The sequence below is a fragment of the Micropterus salmoides genome, unplaced genomic scaffold (assembly GCF_014851395.1).
Source record: "Micropterus salmoides isolate LMB-PRFRI ecotype aquatic unplaced genomic scaffold, ASM1485139v1 Ms_hic_scaffold_7, whole genome shotgun sequence".
NCBI classification, from domain to species: domain Eukaryota; kingdom Metazoa; phylum Chordata; class Actinopteri; order Centrarchiformes; family Centrarchidae; genus Micropterus; species Micropterus salmoides.
The window spans coordinates 1,715,518-1,733,062 of NW_024044459.1; the positions used below are offsets into that span (position 1 = coordinate 1,715,518).

The 17,545-nt window shown below is 41.3% G+C and overlaps 1 protein-coding gene across 1 annotated transcript in view; it reads right to left on the reverse strand.

The window, feature by feature from the left end:
* LOC119892387 (whirlin-like) overlaps nucleotides 1-17,545 on the reverse strand; it is a 185,607-nt gene that overhangs the window by 3,331 nt on the left and 164,731 nt on the right. Inside the window, exons 9-10 of the mRNA XM_038704592.1 lie at nucleotides 16,394-16,569; nucleotides 12,836-12,964 (exon numbers count right to left, since the gene is read on the reverse strand). Coding sequence (XP_038560520.1) covers nucleotides 12,836-12,964; nucleotides 16,394-16,569 — 305 coding nt within the window. The remainder of the gene's footprint in view (nucleotides 1-12,835; nucleotides 12,965-16,393; nucleotides 16,570-17,545) is intronic.

Genomic DNA, 17,545 nt, shown 5'->3' on the forward strand with positions numbered 1-17,545 from the left:
GCCGCCCGCCCGAACTCTCTGGCTCCCCTGCTCAGTCCTCGGGCTGCCCGCCGGACCTCCCTAGCTCCCCTGCTCAGTCCTCAGGCCGCCCGCTGGACCTCCCTGGCTCCCCTGCTCCGCCCTCGGGCTGCCCTCCGGACCTCCCTGGCTCCCCTGCTCTGTTCTCGGGCTGCCCCCTGAACTCCCTGGCTCCCCTGGTCCGCCCGAACCCTCAGGTCCCTCTGCTTTGCCCCCGGGACATCCGCCCGAACCCTCTAGTTCCTCTGCTCCACCCTCGGGACATCCGCCCGAATCCTCTGGTCCCTCTGCTCCGCCCTCGGGACATCCACCCGAACCCTCTGGTCCCTCTGCTCCGCCCTTGGGACGTCCGCCCGAACCCTCTGGTCCCTCCACTCTGTCCTCTGGCACCCAGTCTGGCCCTATGTCCTCAGTTCAGCCCTGCCCGCTCGCCTGACCCTTCCCAGCCCTGAAACCCTCTCTGAAGTCCCTGTGTTTAGTTTTGGACCTTGGACCCCCACCAGCTGACTTCTGCCCAGCCCTGCCTAGCCAACTGGGAGGACTGCCGGGAGGCGTCCGTTGAGGGGGGGGGGGCCCTGTTGTGGTGGCAACCCGGCTGACAGTGAGTGTCCTGGTTTTTTCTCCTTTTCATCGGTTATTCTGCTTTTTCCTTGGTTTTCTCTGTTCTCTGCCTGCCTCCCTGTGTCTCCTCCCGTGTGTGCTCTCTCTCTCTCCCTCCGCTCCTGAGCCCAGCCAACAACCTGCACCTGCACCTCATCAGCCACCTCGTCAGCCTGCCACACAGCCGCTCCTTACCCAGTTCACTCACCCTCGTCCTCCGTTCAGTTGGCTGGGCTCATCCCCCGGTACTCACCTCCCCCACGGCGTCCTCCCTGTTCTCCCTCGCATCCTCGCTTCCTTGGCCCCAGTGTTCCCTGGCTCTCTGGTCCCAGTCTCCTCGGTTCCCCGTGCCTGTGTTTCCCCAGCATCCACCTCTCCCTCCACTCCAGTCCCTCTAACCCTTTTTCCTTCAATTAACCTCCTTCCTTCTGAACGTTGCATTTGGGTCCTCTCTGTCCCCACACCACGCCACCTGTAACAATAGGTCTTGTTTATTTTTTACAGCATCCTTTGCACTATGCTCCATCACACTGTGTACATGTGTACATGTATGCATGTATGTGTATGTGTACCTGTATATCATATTCACCTTCAACATGTACATAATGAGAATAGTTTACTCTTGCATCCTTTGCACTCTGATCACTGCACTATTTGTCTATATTGTTTTGTTCATAGTGTGTATATTAGTATTGTCTATTCTGTAGTTTGTGTCTGATATTATTTTATTATTGTTATTGTATTTTTGTATGAGTAAGCACATCGTGAGCAATGTACAATCCTGAGTCAAATTCCTCGTATGTGTACACATACCTGGCAATAAAACTTCTGATTCTGAAAAGTATGAACATGTACAGCACTCCTTTTGCCTGAATTACTGCAGCAATGCGGGGTGGCATGGAGTCGATCAGTCTGTGGCACTACTCAGGTGTTATAGTGCCCTTCAGCTCTTCTGCATTGTTGGGTCTGGCGTATCGCATCTTCCTCTTCACAATACCCCATAGATTTTCTATAGGGTTAAGGTCAGGCGAGTTTGCTGGCCAATTAAGAACAGGGATACCATGGTCCTTAAACCAGGTACTGGTAGCTTTGGCACTGTGTGCAGGTGCCAAGTCCTGTTGGAAAATGAAATCTGCATCTCCATAAAGCTGGTCGCAGGAAGCATGAAGTGCTCTAAAACTTCCTGGTAGACGGCTGCGTTGACCTTGGACCTTGAACACAGTGGACCAACACCAGCAGATGACATGGCACCCCAAACTATCACTGACTGTGGAAACTTTACACTGGACTTCAAGCAACGTGGATTCTGTGCCTCTCCTCTCTTCCTCCAGACTCTGGGACCTTGATTTCCAAAGGAAATGCAAAATTTACTTTCATCAGAGAACAACAACTTTGGACCACTCAGCATCAGTCCACTCCTTTTTGTCTTTAGCCCAGGCGAGACGCTTCTGACGCTGTGTCTTGTTCAAGAGTGGCTTGACACAAGGAATGCGACAGCTGAAGCCCATGTCTTGCATACGTCTGTGCGTGGTGGTTCTTGAAGCACTGACTCCAGCTGCAGTCCACTCTTTGTGAATCTCCCCCACATTTTTGAATGGGTTTTGTTTCACAATCCTCTCCAGAGTGCGGTTATCCCTATTAGTACACTTTTTTATACCACATCTTTTCCTTCCCTTCGCCTCTCTATTAATGTGCTTGGACACGTAGCTCTGTGAACAGCCAGCCTCTTTAGCAATGACCTTTTGTGTCTTGCCCTCCTTGTGCAAAGTGTCAATGGTCGTCTTTTGGACAGCTGTCAAGTCAGCAGTCTTCCCCATGATTGTGTAGCCTACAGAACTAGACTGAGAGACCATTTAAAGGCCTTTGCAGGTGTTTTGAGTTAATTAGCTCATTCACGTTCATTAGTTGTCAGTTATAATCATCAAAATTAAAAGGAATGAACGCTTGAAATATATCAGTCTGTGTGGAATGAATGTATACATTATGCAAGTTTCATCTTATTGAATGGAATTACTGAAATGAATCAACTTTTTGATCATATTCTAATTATATGACCAGCACCTGTATATTTCATACACACAAACCATAATCAAGTTCTTTATAAATCAAAGGTTTATTAAACTAACTAGACACACAAACTACAGAAAACAATAAGCGCATAGCTAATAACTAAACAACAAATGAACATCCATGAACAGCTATGAATAAATGTGAACGAATAGAATAAATTCTGGGGTGAATTATCATTATTATATTTTGAATTGTAAGTGTGTGTTACTTAGAAATGAGAGGCCGGAGGTACAGGGCACATAGTACAACAATTAACTGCTGTTAAGACGTGACAACTGCAGGAAGCCGATTCTAGAAATCAACTATTGTTGCCCTTTTGGGTGACAGCCATCCCTGATGTTCTCAACATTCTCTCTCTTTGAGGCCATTTGCAAATGTTAAGAATGTTTTTTAACCAATATTTTAACAGTTTGAGGTTCAATACAAAATTTGGCCAATGAAAATAAAACCAATTAACACCTCTTGCGTCTAATAGACAAGCTTAGTGATTCTCCAACAACACAGGAGTTCTCCCATGTAGCTGGCTGATCACCACAATAAGCTAAATGTTAAAGGCTACTACATTTGTTTTTCTGTTGTGCATTTGTCTGTCCACTAAAGTGGCGGATGACCCAATGATTTCACCCACCATTTGGCAGGTGATTATATTCTCTGTTTGACACTAAAGTTTCCACAGGTTTCAGGTTCTGTCAAGCCAGAGGCCATTGTACAACAAGTAACAGTACATATATATTATACTTGTTCACTTACCTGTGTGAGAGTGAAAGGAAATTTTAGCGGTAGTGTGTTGAACTACAGGTGGAAACAAGTACTGCAGTCCTTAAAAACTGTACTTGCCTTCTTTGAGTGTGGTCTGACAATGGTCTTGTCTATGTTTTGTAAAGTAGCTTTTGTGTACAGCTTTTTGAGCACAACTGTGTTGACATATTGCTGCACAAAGATATTTTCAAATGTACTTTCTAGGATCGGGCAAGTAAACACGTTATTATTGCATTAATGCATTAATTAATTAACACAGATAATGCAGTTTTTATTATTATTATTGTTATTATGAAAGTCCGTTGCTCTCTGGCTCTGAATAGGCCTACACATCCAATCAAACCATGAATCACAGGAGGGGTGGGATGCTGCAAATCACCCACCAAAACAAGCAGTGGAGGGAGGCTTCTGCAGACTACGTTGGATGCAACGTGTGGAATAAGTAGATAAACAAAAGCAAGACAAGCAATTAAATGCCTTAACGAAGTGGATAGCTACACACTGCATGCTGATTAGTATTGGGGAAGATGTTGATCTTAGGAACGTTCTTAAAATTGCAACGTAGTCGCTTGACGCCACAGGGTTGCTCTGCACTTCTCAGGTGAACAGAAAGGGAGACCGGCGCTCCGCGAGTAAACAGCAGGTGCTCTATGGATAGTAACCATGGAAATGGCTTCTGTGCGCTACACAGCTGTATCCTATTTAACTTAAGTTGAAATTATAGACTACATAACTTTACCTGATAGGCCTTCATCTAGTTTTGCGGGGATGCTCTGCCATGTGAATTCCCTCCTGTTGATGTCCTGATAACTATTTAGTAAACAGTAATAGATTCTGGAAATACACAAACAGCGAGGATCAGTCTCTCTTCCAATGATTTTTGCTGCTTCAACGCAGCCGGCAGGCGTGTGCGTGAGGCGAGCACAACTGCAACAGTTTCACCACTTCCCCTCACTCTAACGGGGACACTTGCTACTGAAACTGGACTCTGATGGTAAATTATTTTAACAAGCTAGATAAAAGGTAATGCCCTGGCAGTGGCAAATAGCTTTGGTTTTATACTAGCCTACTATTTGATTTGATTATTTAAGTTGAGATTTACAAGAAATAATTTATTGCTATTGTGTAAAGGTAATACTGCTGGTAAAAAGCACATTATTTGTTTAAAGTGTTTGCAAACCACATGTTATTGCCCTTTTGTGTACATAGCAGTATATTTAAATTAAAAGTGCGCAATACACTACTTTAAAATTCATTATTCAATTTTGCGTGTAACAATGGAATTAATTACCATTAATTGCAAGAAAATAATGCGATTAATTGCGATTAAAAATTTTAATTGTTGCCCAACACTAGTATATTCAATATATTGTCATGTTATAAACCTACTCCTGAAACTTGAATGTTGAACTATAACCAAGCGGCAACCTCCGGCTATCACTTCCGATGCAACCAGGAAGTACCTTAAAACTGTAATTCATTGAGTGGCCATTTGAGGCTGGTTGCAGAAGGGACTCAATCCCCATTGACCCCCGTGGTTAAATGCCCAACTTTATAGCAGAATAAAACATGTTTACAGCCTGGTTCAAAAAATGGTTTTAGTGCATATCGCTAATTTTGCACTTCGTGACAACTGTGAGGGGGGTGAATTTCTTTATAACTCACCTGTTTAAATTATATTAAGCCATAAAGTTCTGCATTATTAGGGGGGTGGCCGCTTTGATTGACAGGAGTCTCTGGTCTCTGTCACTCCTAGCTGTCCGCCATCTTTTAGCCTCACTCAGCTACAAAACATGGCTGCTTAAGCTGCTTAACTGTCTACCCATTGTTGTCTTTACAGGTACCAGAGGAGCTGATTGCAGAACCCTCCAGATGTGATTTGCTGTGTCCAGCTCTACAGGAGATAACAGCTCCAGCTTCCAGTGAGGCTGTTCAGCTACTGCTTTGCACAGCCTTTTCTTTTACTCACAACACCTGAACACTACTGATGTGAAGTTATGACCCAGGGTTCTTATCAACAGATTCTATCATTATAATAACTCTTACAACACATTACTTCAAGTCATACTAAACTACTTTTACATTTGGAACCTTTTAATATTGATCTTTTCATGAATGCAAGACAAGAGTTTAATTTGTTAAATTATTGCTTGTGTAATAGGAATACTTCGTTATAAAATTGATCAGACTAAATATACTTTCATCATCAGTTTCCTATGGTAATTAAAATTGTGTGATCTAAGCTCAACAATATATTATAGTTAACAGCTGTAAATGAAAATATTAAGATGGTATTTAAAGGTAAGCATTTTGCATATATGTTAGTAGAAAGTTTTATTTTGACATTTCTTTAAGAGACAAATGTGACATTGACTGAGAAGTTACTCTTCTGTGAAAAACAAAGAATTATCTGCACACGGAATAGTTTTGAAACCCTGTAGGTGGTGTAATTTATTGCGACCTCTGAGAAGGTCTTGTGTGGCTTACATTGTATAGATGCACCTATTTACTTAACATGTGCATTCGATCAGCTCTGAGACCTCAGAGTTTGCAAGGTCACAATAAAAACAACCTAGTGGGATTCATAATTACTCAGTGCAGATCATTCTTTGTTTCACTCACAGGATGGTTTGGATATTCTGTGTTTAGACTTATATCAGAGCAGCAAACAAGGCGCTCTACAGGAACTTCAGGCTCTGTTACTGGGTGTATGGCTCTTTATTTATCTTAAAGTACAAGGTAGAAAGTAAAAATACTCCTACACACACAGAAATACACTGCATAATTACTTTTCAACATTTCATGTGAAACATGTTTGGGGGTATTTTCACTTTTCAACTTATACTGGACTGATGTTCTTTAGCAAGAGTTAAGCTTTAATGTTTCATGTTTTATCTATGGTATACGATTAGCTTTTCAGTAAGTAGTAAAGACAGGGAGTGCTATTATATTTAAAATGTACAACAATGTGAACCATAAACAATTTTTTAACGACCCCACTGAGGTTAAATAGCTGAGTTTCCCTGCCAGTCAGTCAGAACTGAAGAAGTCCTTTGGATGAGGGACGAAACGTCTTCCAGTATCTTCAACCAAGTCCAGTTGCCCTTGACTTTAATCTTCGTTGGATAACTATGACCTGGATGACTGAGAATCTTCATAGACATCTTGAGAGTTGGATCCTTCCCTCATGTCGTGAGTGATGCATAGTTTGCCCACCAGAGGGTGCTCTGCAGCTCCTCTGTTCAAACTGCAGCATGTAGAAACAAGTAGTTTCAAAAACAAGTAGCTCCTGGTAGCTCTCACACTCAGCATTCACTGTGAGTTGGTCACGTCAATTACATGACTTAAAATATAATAAAATAACCCTCATCACTTCTCCTCTCCTGAAAACATTCATGACCAGAGTTGTAACACTCCCATTTGTCATTGCCCTGTCCGTTTTCCCCCCTTGTCACAGCAATGTGTGCAGTGGTGGAGGCTGCGCTGCAGACAGATGTGATGTAGATTTATTTCTGAAACAGTCCTAGCACACGGTTCTCTCATTTCTCTCTAATTTATTACTTCTAAATATTCTTTAAGGGTGTGTAATATTTCTGAGGATCAATTGACAGAAATGCAATATAAGATCCATAACTATGTTTTCAGTGGTGTATAAAGTCCTTACATAATGAACCATTATGTTTTTATTACCTTAGAATGAGCCATTTATATCTACATAACCACGGGCACCCCCTTCTATGGAGGTCGCCGTATTGTGGCATCATGTTTCTACAATAGCCGACAATGGACATACAGCGCTACAGAGCATATTTTGTCATCACGGCGTTCTTGTCCCTTGAATAATTCCAGCATTTTTATTAGAAGTAAGAAGAGAAGTGACATTTGGACAAATGAACGAGCATGTGTTATTTAGCACGAGAGCCGACAGCCAGTGGATCTTTATACTATGAAGCTAAACGGAGTACAGATAGCTGACGGCAGAAATCACGGATGTCGATTTTCCCAGATGGAAGGCTATGATGTGGGACAGATGTTTTCAAAGCAGTGCTGAAGTTGTCTGTTTTCTGCTGGACAGGTAATTAACTTAGGTCAGACTTTAGCCATGCAAATGAAAGCTGTTGTTTGATAGCTTTAGCTAGAAGCTGGCTATAATCACCGAGACAGGTGAGGCGTTTCCCCTGTCAGTGGTATGAAATATGTAGTTGCATTAATTTCATGTCACCTACTTATTCTCCAGCCTGTGGGCTGGCTTTTAGCGAGACAATCAGCTGATCAGTAACGTTATTGGCAATAAAACCGTAACTTAGCTTAAAGCATGGAAGCATCAGCCAGCTAAACTTTTACTGCTCTGGTAGAAAAATCATGTAAGGTTGGTTGAATTGATTTATTCTCCAGCGCTGGCTTTTGCTTGTGGTGTTAAATGTGTAGTTGGATTAATTTCATGTAATTACTCTCTCTCTCCAGCGCTCTGATTTGACTTTGTCCTTAAGTTCAGTTTATCACTAATTGGCAATATAACGGTAGCTAACAGCTGGAAGCTCAGATCAGACAGCTAAACCTTTATTGTACTGGTAGAAAAAATATGTTGTTCGATTAGTTTTATGTAGTTCATCTCTCTCTCCAGAGTTCTGTTTTGGTAGTGTTAGCTTTGTGAGACGATCAGCTTATCACTAATTGGCAATAAAATGGCAGCTTCAGCCAGCTAAACTTTTACTGCGCTGGTAGAAAAAACATGTAGTTGGACTGTAATTTCATGTAGTTATTCTCCAGCCTCTGTTATGGCTTTGTTACGTGGACAGAAAGGAGGGGGAGCACTGACCTTGTCAGTTTTGTGTGCTGTTTGGAGGCTGAGTGAAGTCAGCAGTTGTAGGATAGATGGAAGAGTTGTAGCTTATATTGTCATCGGTTTTAATTTCATGTTACACAGCATTTTTTCAGTTTGTAATCCTTTTTCTCATTTTCTCATGTGAAAAACTCAAAATGTGGGATTTCTCAAACACCAGACTTGAAAGTTCTGTCTTTGAAAGAGGAAAGCACTAGGACATGTGGTGGTTACAGAACTGAAGGGGACAATTTTCATTCTAGCCAAACAGTGGCTTGATTTGAAAACTAATGATCTATATCAGCTGCTGTACTGTGTTGTTGGAATGAAGGTAGAAGATCACTGCTACACACCATGTACCAACAACTGAGGGGGATTTTAGGTACCCATCTGGTCCAACAAGCTGCTGTCCGTTGGAGGAATCCGAACTGCAGTGAGATTGGTTTCTCCTCAGAGGGAAGGGCAGTTTGTTCCTTTGGATGGAGGGAAAGAGCTGCTGTATGTGAAGGTTAGAGGTTGTCATACTTACTGGGGAACAATGTTTAACAAAACATTTGTTTGTGGTATATGGTGAATTTGAAGAGTTGAGGATGTTGGACTCTTACATATTTTGTTAGCCCCTATCGCACCTAAACCAGAGATTCATCTGAAAAGCATGGTCCTGCGACCAGTGTGAATAATCATCCCACACAGAACCGTCAATATGGATGAGGAGAGTAGACGTATAGATGGAGGAGACTGGCTGATGATGCTGAACTGTTCTGTACACTTGAACAGGCAGTATGCTAGTGACATGTATAATATCCCCTGTAAGCAATCTTATGGTATTTCTGATTTATTTGTGTGCGATATATAAGGTTCCATATGAGAAAGGAAGGGAAATCTGGTCTACATTCTTATGTCACCAACGCTGTGACACAAAGTGCACTGCTTCTAAAGCAGGAAAACAAAGAGTATGGTTTGTCATGACCTCGATGAGTTCCTGCAGATGATAAGTGAGCTGCTATTTAACATCACTTACAGCAGCTAATGCTGCACATTGCTATTAGCCACAACGCAACTAATGCCAGGTTTATCTGTGGAGAAGCGCTAACGCTAATGAACAGTTAAATTATAATGTTTATGTAAATATGTCTGCAAGCCGCTTGTCTGTAGTTATAGTCAACGTGTCAGAAATAATTAAACCATTGCATTGTCATGCAGATGATACTCAGTTATATCTATCGATCAAGCCAGATGAAACTTATCAGTTTGCTAAACTTCAAATGTGCCTTCAGGATGTTACAACCTGGATGACCTGTAATTTTCTAAAGTTAAACTCAGATAAAACTGAAGTTATTGTTCTTCCCTGTTCTGTTGTTATCTAAAGATATAGTTTCCCTTGATGGCATCGCCCTGGCCTCCAGCACCACCGTGAGGAATCTTGGAGTTATCTTTGATCAGGACATGTCGTTTAACTCTCACATTAAGCAAATTTCAAGGACCGCCTTTTTTCACCTACGTAATATTGCGAAAATCAGGAACATCCTGCCTAAAAATGATGCAGAAAAACTAGTCCGTGCATTTGTTACTTTTAGGCTGGATTACTGCAATTCCTTATTATCAGGCTGCTCGAAAAAGTCCATTAAGACTCTTCAGCTGATCCAGAATGCTGTAGCACGTGTTCTGACAGGAACCAGGAAAAGAGATCATATTTCTCCTGTTTTAGCTTCTTTGCATTGGCTTCCTGTAAAATCCTGAATAGAATTTAAAATCCTTCTTCTAACCTACAAAGCTCTTAATGGTCAGGCACCATCTTATCTTAAAGAGCTCATAGTACCTTACTACCCCACCAGAGCACTGCGCTCCCAGAATGCAGGGTTACTTGTGGTTCCTAGAGTCTCCAAAAGTAGAATGGGAGCCAGAGCGTTCAGCTATCAAGCTCCTCTCCTTGGGACCAGGTTCCAGTTTGGGTTCAGGAGGCAGACACCATCTCCACATTTAAGAGTAGGCTTAAGACTTTCCTCTTTGATAAAGCTTATAGTTAGGGCTGGCTCAGGTAGTCCTGAACCATCCCTTAGTTATGCTGCTATAGGCCTAGACTGCCGGGGGATTTCCCATGATGCACTGAGCTCCTCTCTCCTCTACTTTCTCTCCCTCTGTATGCAACCTCATCCCATTATTGCATGTTACTAACACAACTTCTCCCCTTTCTGGTAGTCTTGTGCTTTCTCGTCCCTCTCCTCTCTCCTCCTATCACTTCTTGCAGGTGTTTCTGGCTCTGGAGCTGTGGAGTCTGGATCTGTGGCTGCGGGTTACCTGCTGCCCCCGTGTTCCTGCTCGACACCCTCTGCTGCAACGACTATTGTTACTAGTCCTATTATTATTATTGTTATTATAATCATTAACATTATGATTATTATCATTAACACTACTATAAATATCTGTACCATTTTTCATTCAGTCTATAGCAACATCACCTTTACTGTCTGTACCTCTGTGTGTGTATATTGTGTAGGCTGCCTCCCTCCCCTCTCTCTCTCTCTCTCTCTCTCTCTCTCTCTCCCCAACCTCTCCTTCCATCCCTCTCTTTTTCTCTCTGTTCCTCTCCTGCCCTCTCTCTCTCTCTCTCTCCCTCTCTCTCCTTCACCCCCAACTGGTCGAGGCAGATGGCCGCCCACCCTGAGCCATGGTTCTGCTCGAGGTTTCTGCCTCTTAAAAGGAAGTTTTTCCTTGCCTCTGTCTCCTAGTGCTGCTCTTGGTGGGAATTGTTGGGCTTCTGTAAATAACATCACAGAGTACGGTCTAGACCTGCTCTTTTATGAAAAGCGCTGTGAGATAACTGTTGTTGTGATTTGGCGCTATATAAATAAAACTGAGAAATTAAAATTGAATTGAAATAGTCGTGCAGATTATATGTAAGGTATGTATATATGTAGGAGATTCCTGTTTGTCATTATTACAGCATGAGATATGATATATGGTATTATTAATATTATTATTAGTGGGGGAAATAAAAAAAAATATCTTGTCTTGTCTTGTCTAGTCTTCCTACAGATTTATTGGTTGAGATTCAACAGTTCAACTGTTTCACAAATAAAACAATTTTATGATATTGCAGATATTACACTGCTGTGGTTAAGGTTTGATTAGGGCTAATGTTAGTGTATTCATTATAATTTCAGATCATAGTATAGGCTACTATATAGCTTACAACTAGTATAAGATTAATTCAAGTTTGACATTTGTCATTAAATTACTGTGCAAGGAAAATGCTCTACATGGTGGTTTGTCTCTCTTGTTTATGCAAGTTTGCTGTAGCAAGTCAACCATTTTTTTTATGTCCCACCTACTCTAGGCTGTGAATGATCGGTTCACGTGACTTTGACAAGCTACTTTCTGCTCACAGCTGTATGAAAGGCACCCGAGCTTCGCCCTGCTCTGACGACAAAGATTAGCAGGCAGGCAAGAACAGGAACAGGTGAGCGTTGCCAATGTCCTTATAGGCAAGTCAGCTATTTCGGACTAACAAGACCAGGCTCCTATCTGAATGAATGGAGAGCCACAACTGCACTTTTACTGGTCACTGGGACATACAAACTTCATGACTGGAATCAGCAATAAAATCTGATAAAAATCGCTGAAAAAGTTTGAAGACTTTGCCTGAAAATAGGGTTCAATAAGATGAAATATGTTTTTTGCCTCGGCTGTTAAAAGAAGACAATTGGCTTTGTAGCGGGAGTGGCGGGACAAGCGTTAACTTTGGCATTACAGGTTTTCCCTGTAGAGTTGTATTGAGGATACTTAAAGTGTGTCCCCTATATATAACGTCTCTGGCATCGTGTAGTGCCCAGAGAACCTGATATGGAGGGCAGAGAAGACTACCAGCAGCTTGTGAGACGTATTCCATATATGGTCATTTGCTCCACACAGCTACGCTCAGTTTGTCTGTACCGCTCAGTGACAGCAACAGCCTGGTAACATGCTTTGGGTCTTGGCCAATCAGAAGACAGTGGGTTTTGAGAGGGGGGGCCTTAAAGAGACAGGCGCATCTTCAGCTTTTTTCAGACAGAGGCTGAAATGAAGGCCTACATGAAGAGCCAGTATGAGATAGAAAAATATTTTTTTGAACTTTGAATGATGCAAAGCTGCCATACAGGAGTCACAGAACTACAATATAGGACTGGAAATGCAGTGTTATAGGTTTCCTTTAAGTTTTTTTGATAAATTGCTATTAAAACACATTTGGAGAATATTTGAAATGCTATTTTTTTCCAATTCAGATCATTCATCACTCTGGTAATTTTCCTTGCCAAATCCATCAGTACAATCGAGAAACTGTTACACCTAATGTGGATGAATAGAACAAATCCATGCCCTGTGTCTGTTATATCACTAGATGCCCAAATGGCATTCGACAGGGCAGAATGGGACTTTCTACGCTGTTGAAATTCAGGTTTGGCGATGGTTTTAGTAAATGGATAAAACTTTTATATTTAGGCCCCAAGACTGGCGATGTCACCAATGGAAAAACATCTCCATTCTTAAACATATCCAGATCAAAACCCGATTATATCGCTGTCTCACCTGAATGGTAACTATGCGTGGCAAAGGTTGGCGTGTGTTGGCTCCCCCCTCTATGGCGATACCAAGGGTGTTGGCATTTTTCACCACTCGTACCACAGTTGCAGTGGGCACCGGGACCGGTGAGCCAGTCTGCTGGGACACAAAGTGAAGAGGGATTAGGAGCAAGAGCAATTGAGAGCAGGCTTGAACTATTTATATAGACTAAATATATCAATTATATATATTGTTAAATTGCAAAATTTTTTCAATCTAGAACCTTTTTTAATTTTCAAATTAAGGGTTTTTCTGCATTAATTCTTTTAACCTTCTGGAACCAACAGTCCGTCAAGCAAGCCCACTTCAATGATTGGTCTGATGATGGGTCAGTATAAGTGACTTTAAGAATAATGAGGGTTTGTGTATCATCCTATCATTCAATTATTCCATTTAATATGGCAAATGAAAAAACAAATCAATATTTTGTTTTTCTGTATGTAACAAAAATTGAAAACTGACATTTGTTTCCTTGCTTTCAGCTCGAAACGGGAAATATAATAAACAAGGAAACCCAAACTAAATAATAGGTTGAATATACATTTTCTTTATTTTTCTTTATTTGTCTAAACATTTCCCACTGTGTGAGTCGGGTGTGACTGCAGCCTGAAGCATCCCATCTCATGCCCTCCCGCCTTCTGCTAGTTTCTACATTTCAAAATAAAAGCTTGCGTCTTGTTCACTATTTCTACCTCATACTTTAGTGTTATGATTTTGTTCTGTTTTTACTATAAACAGAACAACAAACAGGGTACGTTAGAAGAGGAAGGCAGGGTGATCTGCGGGGGATATCTTCTGAAGATCCCCATGCTGGATTCTCCAGCAATTTCTGCCAGTTAAGTGCAGGAGGAGAGGGATAATGAAGAATAAAATAATAAAAATGTTATAGTCTTTCCAAGACTCATTTTTATTTCCATATCCTATATTGTTTCCACGCTTAATAGGGAAATCACTGTAAACACAATTGTTTATTTTCTGTGTGTGTGTGTGTGTGTGTATATACACAGGTGAAACTCGAAAGATTAGCATATTGTGCAAAAGTTCATTTATTTCAGTAATTCAACTTAAAAGGTGAAAGTAATATATTATATAGACTCATTACATGCAAAGTGAGATATTTCAAGCCTTTATTTTAAATAATTTCGATTATTGCGTACAGCTTATGAAAACCCCAAATTCAAAATCTCAGAAAATTAGAATATTACATGAAATCAATAAAAAAAAGGATTTTAAATACAGAAATGTCAGCCCTCTGAAAAGTATAATCATGCATATGTACTCAGTACTTGGTTTGGGCCCCTTTTGCATGAATTACTGCCTCAATGCGGCGTGGCATGGATGCTATCAGCCTGTGGCACTGCTGAGGTGTTATGGAAGACCAGGATGCTTCAATAGCGGCCTTCAGCTCTTCTGCATTGTTCAGTTTCATGTCTTTCATCTTTCTCTTGGTAATGCCCCATAGATTCTCTATGGGGTTCAGGTCAGGCGAGTTTGCTGGCCAATCAAGCACAGTAATCCCATGGTCATTGAAGCAGGTTTTGGTACTTTTGGCAGTGTGGGCAGGTGCCAAGTCCTGCTGGAAAATGAAGTCAGCATCTCCATAAAGCTCGTCTGCTGAAGGAAGCATAAAGTGCTCTAAAATGTCCTGGTAGACGGCTGCGCTGACTCTGAATTTAATAAAGCACAGTGGACCAACACCAGCAGATGACTTGGCTCCCCAAACAAACACAGACTGTGGAAACTTCACACTGGACTTCAAGCATCTTGGATTGTGTGCCTCTCCATTCTTCCTCCAGACTCTGGGACCTTGGTTTCCAAATGAGATGCAAAATTTGCTCTCATCAGAAAAGAGGACTTTGGACCAGTTCTTTTTTTCTTTAGTCCAGGTAAGACGCTTCTGACATTGTTTGTTGTTCAGGAGCGGCTTGACAAGAGGAATATGACATTTGAAGCACATGTCCAGGATCCTTCTGTGTGTGGTGACTCTTGATGCAGTAACTCCAGCCTCAGTCCACTCCTTGTGAACATCCAACTTCTTTTGCAGTTACCTTTTGAGGCTTTCCCTCCTTGTGGAGGGTGGCAATGATGGTTTTCTGCACAACTGTCAGGTCAGCAGTCTTCCCCATGACTGTGAATTCCACTGAACCAGACTGAGAGACCAATTAAAGCCTCAGGAACCCTTTGCAGGTGTTTTGGATTAATTAGCTGATTAGAGTGTGACACTTTGAGCCTACAATACTGAACCTCACAATATTCAAATTTTCTGAGATTTTGAATTTGGGATTTTCATAAGTTGTATGCAATAATCATCAAAATTATATCAAATAAAGGCTTTAAATATCTCACTTTACATGTAATGAGTCTATATAATATATTAGTTTCACCTTTTAAGTTGAATTACTGAAATAAATGAACTTTTGCACGATATGAAATTTTTTCACCTGTATGTAGGAGCCAAGCTCCCCATGGCTATTTGGGTATTTTCTTAGATCCCCCAGGTAACCAGCTGCTTCAGATCAGCCCGAAACAAAATGCTACCTGGATGCTGATGTACTGAATCAACAGTTGACTGGAAATAGGAGAATCCTGAGTGTTTTGAGTGTCTCGCAGGCAAAGCAACGCACCACAATAAGGAATTGTTTTTGCTCTAGTGAGTTCAAACCCAGCTTGACGCAAGTAGTCTACATTTAATTTCTTTTTTTGTATGTGGCTATAATATAGGGCTCACTTCTATAATCATATTCGCCGCAGTCACTATGAGATGCGATGCAACTTGAAAAGAAATAGCCTATAGGCTATGATTTGTAATTGTGACCAGTCTGGGGACGTAGGACGACAACACCTGTTGCAAACGACAGGTAGTGTAAAAGCGCTTTGAGTGGTTGAAAAGACTAGAAAGGAGCTATACAAATACAGAGCATTTACATGTACAGCAGCCAGTTAGATTGAAAACCAGTAGTGATACAACATTGGTCATAAATAGAACAAAACGTAGCTGCTTTGTTTTTCCGTTTTGGGTTTAAAACAGAAAAAAACTAAAAAAACAGCTTCTTTTTTTTCCCAATTAGGTTTTGAACGGAATAATCAAATAACGAACCATATACGGATTTCAACGTTATTGATGATTTTGATATCTCTGTTTTGCATTGTGCTTAACAACTGTAGATTGCTTTTGTAGGTGCTCTCCCATATTTCCACAAGTAATTCAGATAGGTAATGAGTATTATACAGAGCATGCAGGGATTTATTGTCCAGATTATGTCTTCATTTATTCAGTATTCTTATGGTCTTTTGCAGATGTGCTTTGACAAGGTTTATGTGAGGTTTCCAGCAGATTTTGTGGTCTAAGACAAACACACACACACACACACACACACACACACACACACACACACACACACACACACAACCGATGCATGATGAGATCATTATCCACACAGTAAATCACTGTGGGACAAGACAATCTGAACTTGGTGAATCTAATAACTAACTGATGTGGTTATTTATGAAAAACAAAGCCCTCACTTGTCTGGTGGCCCCTGGAAGAGGTGTATGGGCCCCTTGCTGTTCCAAATGGCCCTGCCGGTTCCTGCTGGGTCGAGGGCTGCCGTCTTTACTGAGGCCTCCTGCCTCGGCTATATCCACCCCGCTGTCCTCACTCAGAGTCTGGCCGCTGTCTGACAGTTGGGACAGGGTGGCCCCTGGATGGGCCATTATAATGTGAGTATGCAAACAGGCAATACATACAGCAAGAGGGCTATTGTCTGTTCTCAGATAATTGCATTTGTTTACCTCAGCTGCAGAGAGAACCTTTAATCGATATAGGCTTCTTTTGGAGAAAGACTTTATATCTCGTTTACCATCTAAAGGTATATTTGATCACATTTTAGTATGATAATATATACTGTTTTCAGCTTTTATTTTGGTTGATGCACACTCAGTACTTAATTTCAGTACTCTGTTCATTTCCACAATACATTCCAATATACAGTATAGGGTTGCTCTAATTGTGATTATGGAAAAAATCATAATCACAATTATTTTGGTCATAACTGAAATCATGATTATCAACACAATGTGGAATCATGCATTTTTTGTTAACTTTTAAAATGTAATGCTTTTTTTAAAAATAATTATGTATTATCCAAAATAGCCCATGAAACAGGAAATAGAAAATAAATATTTTTAACTTTAAACAGCATCGTAAGACTGCAAGAGAAGGATAGCATGGCTGTGTGCGTTCCTTTTTTCTGTGTGTAGTGGAGCAGAGCAGGTGACTAGTGATGTGCGGATCGATCCTAAAGTATCGATATTTCTGATTCCTGCTCTAGGAGCAATACTCATATAAAAGGATCGATATCTAAACTCATTTGGAGTGAGTGTGTGCTTTATCATAAGTATCTTACTGTCACCAGGATGGTCTAATTATATTTGGTTGATAGGAACTACTTTTCCTTCCGCCTGTCAAAGTCATGCTTGCCTAAGGCTCTGTGATGGAGCTTCTTTGAAGTGAGCTGCTGCAGCTCTTTACATTTCCCGCGATTGAATACTGACTCTGGCTGACTGTAAAAACAGTCACGTCTGGCTGTATTTTAGCTATGAAGGTAATAATGCTGCTGTGAAATACTTTGGCAATACCGCAAACTTCGCTAAATATCTGAGATTAAGTCTGTGACA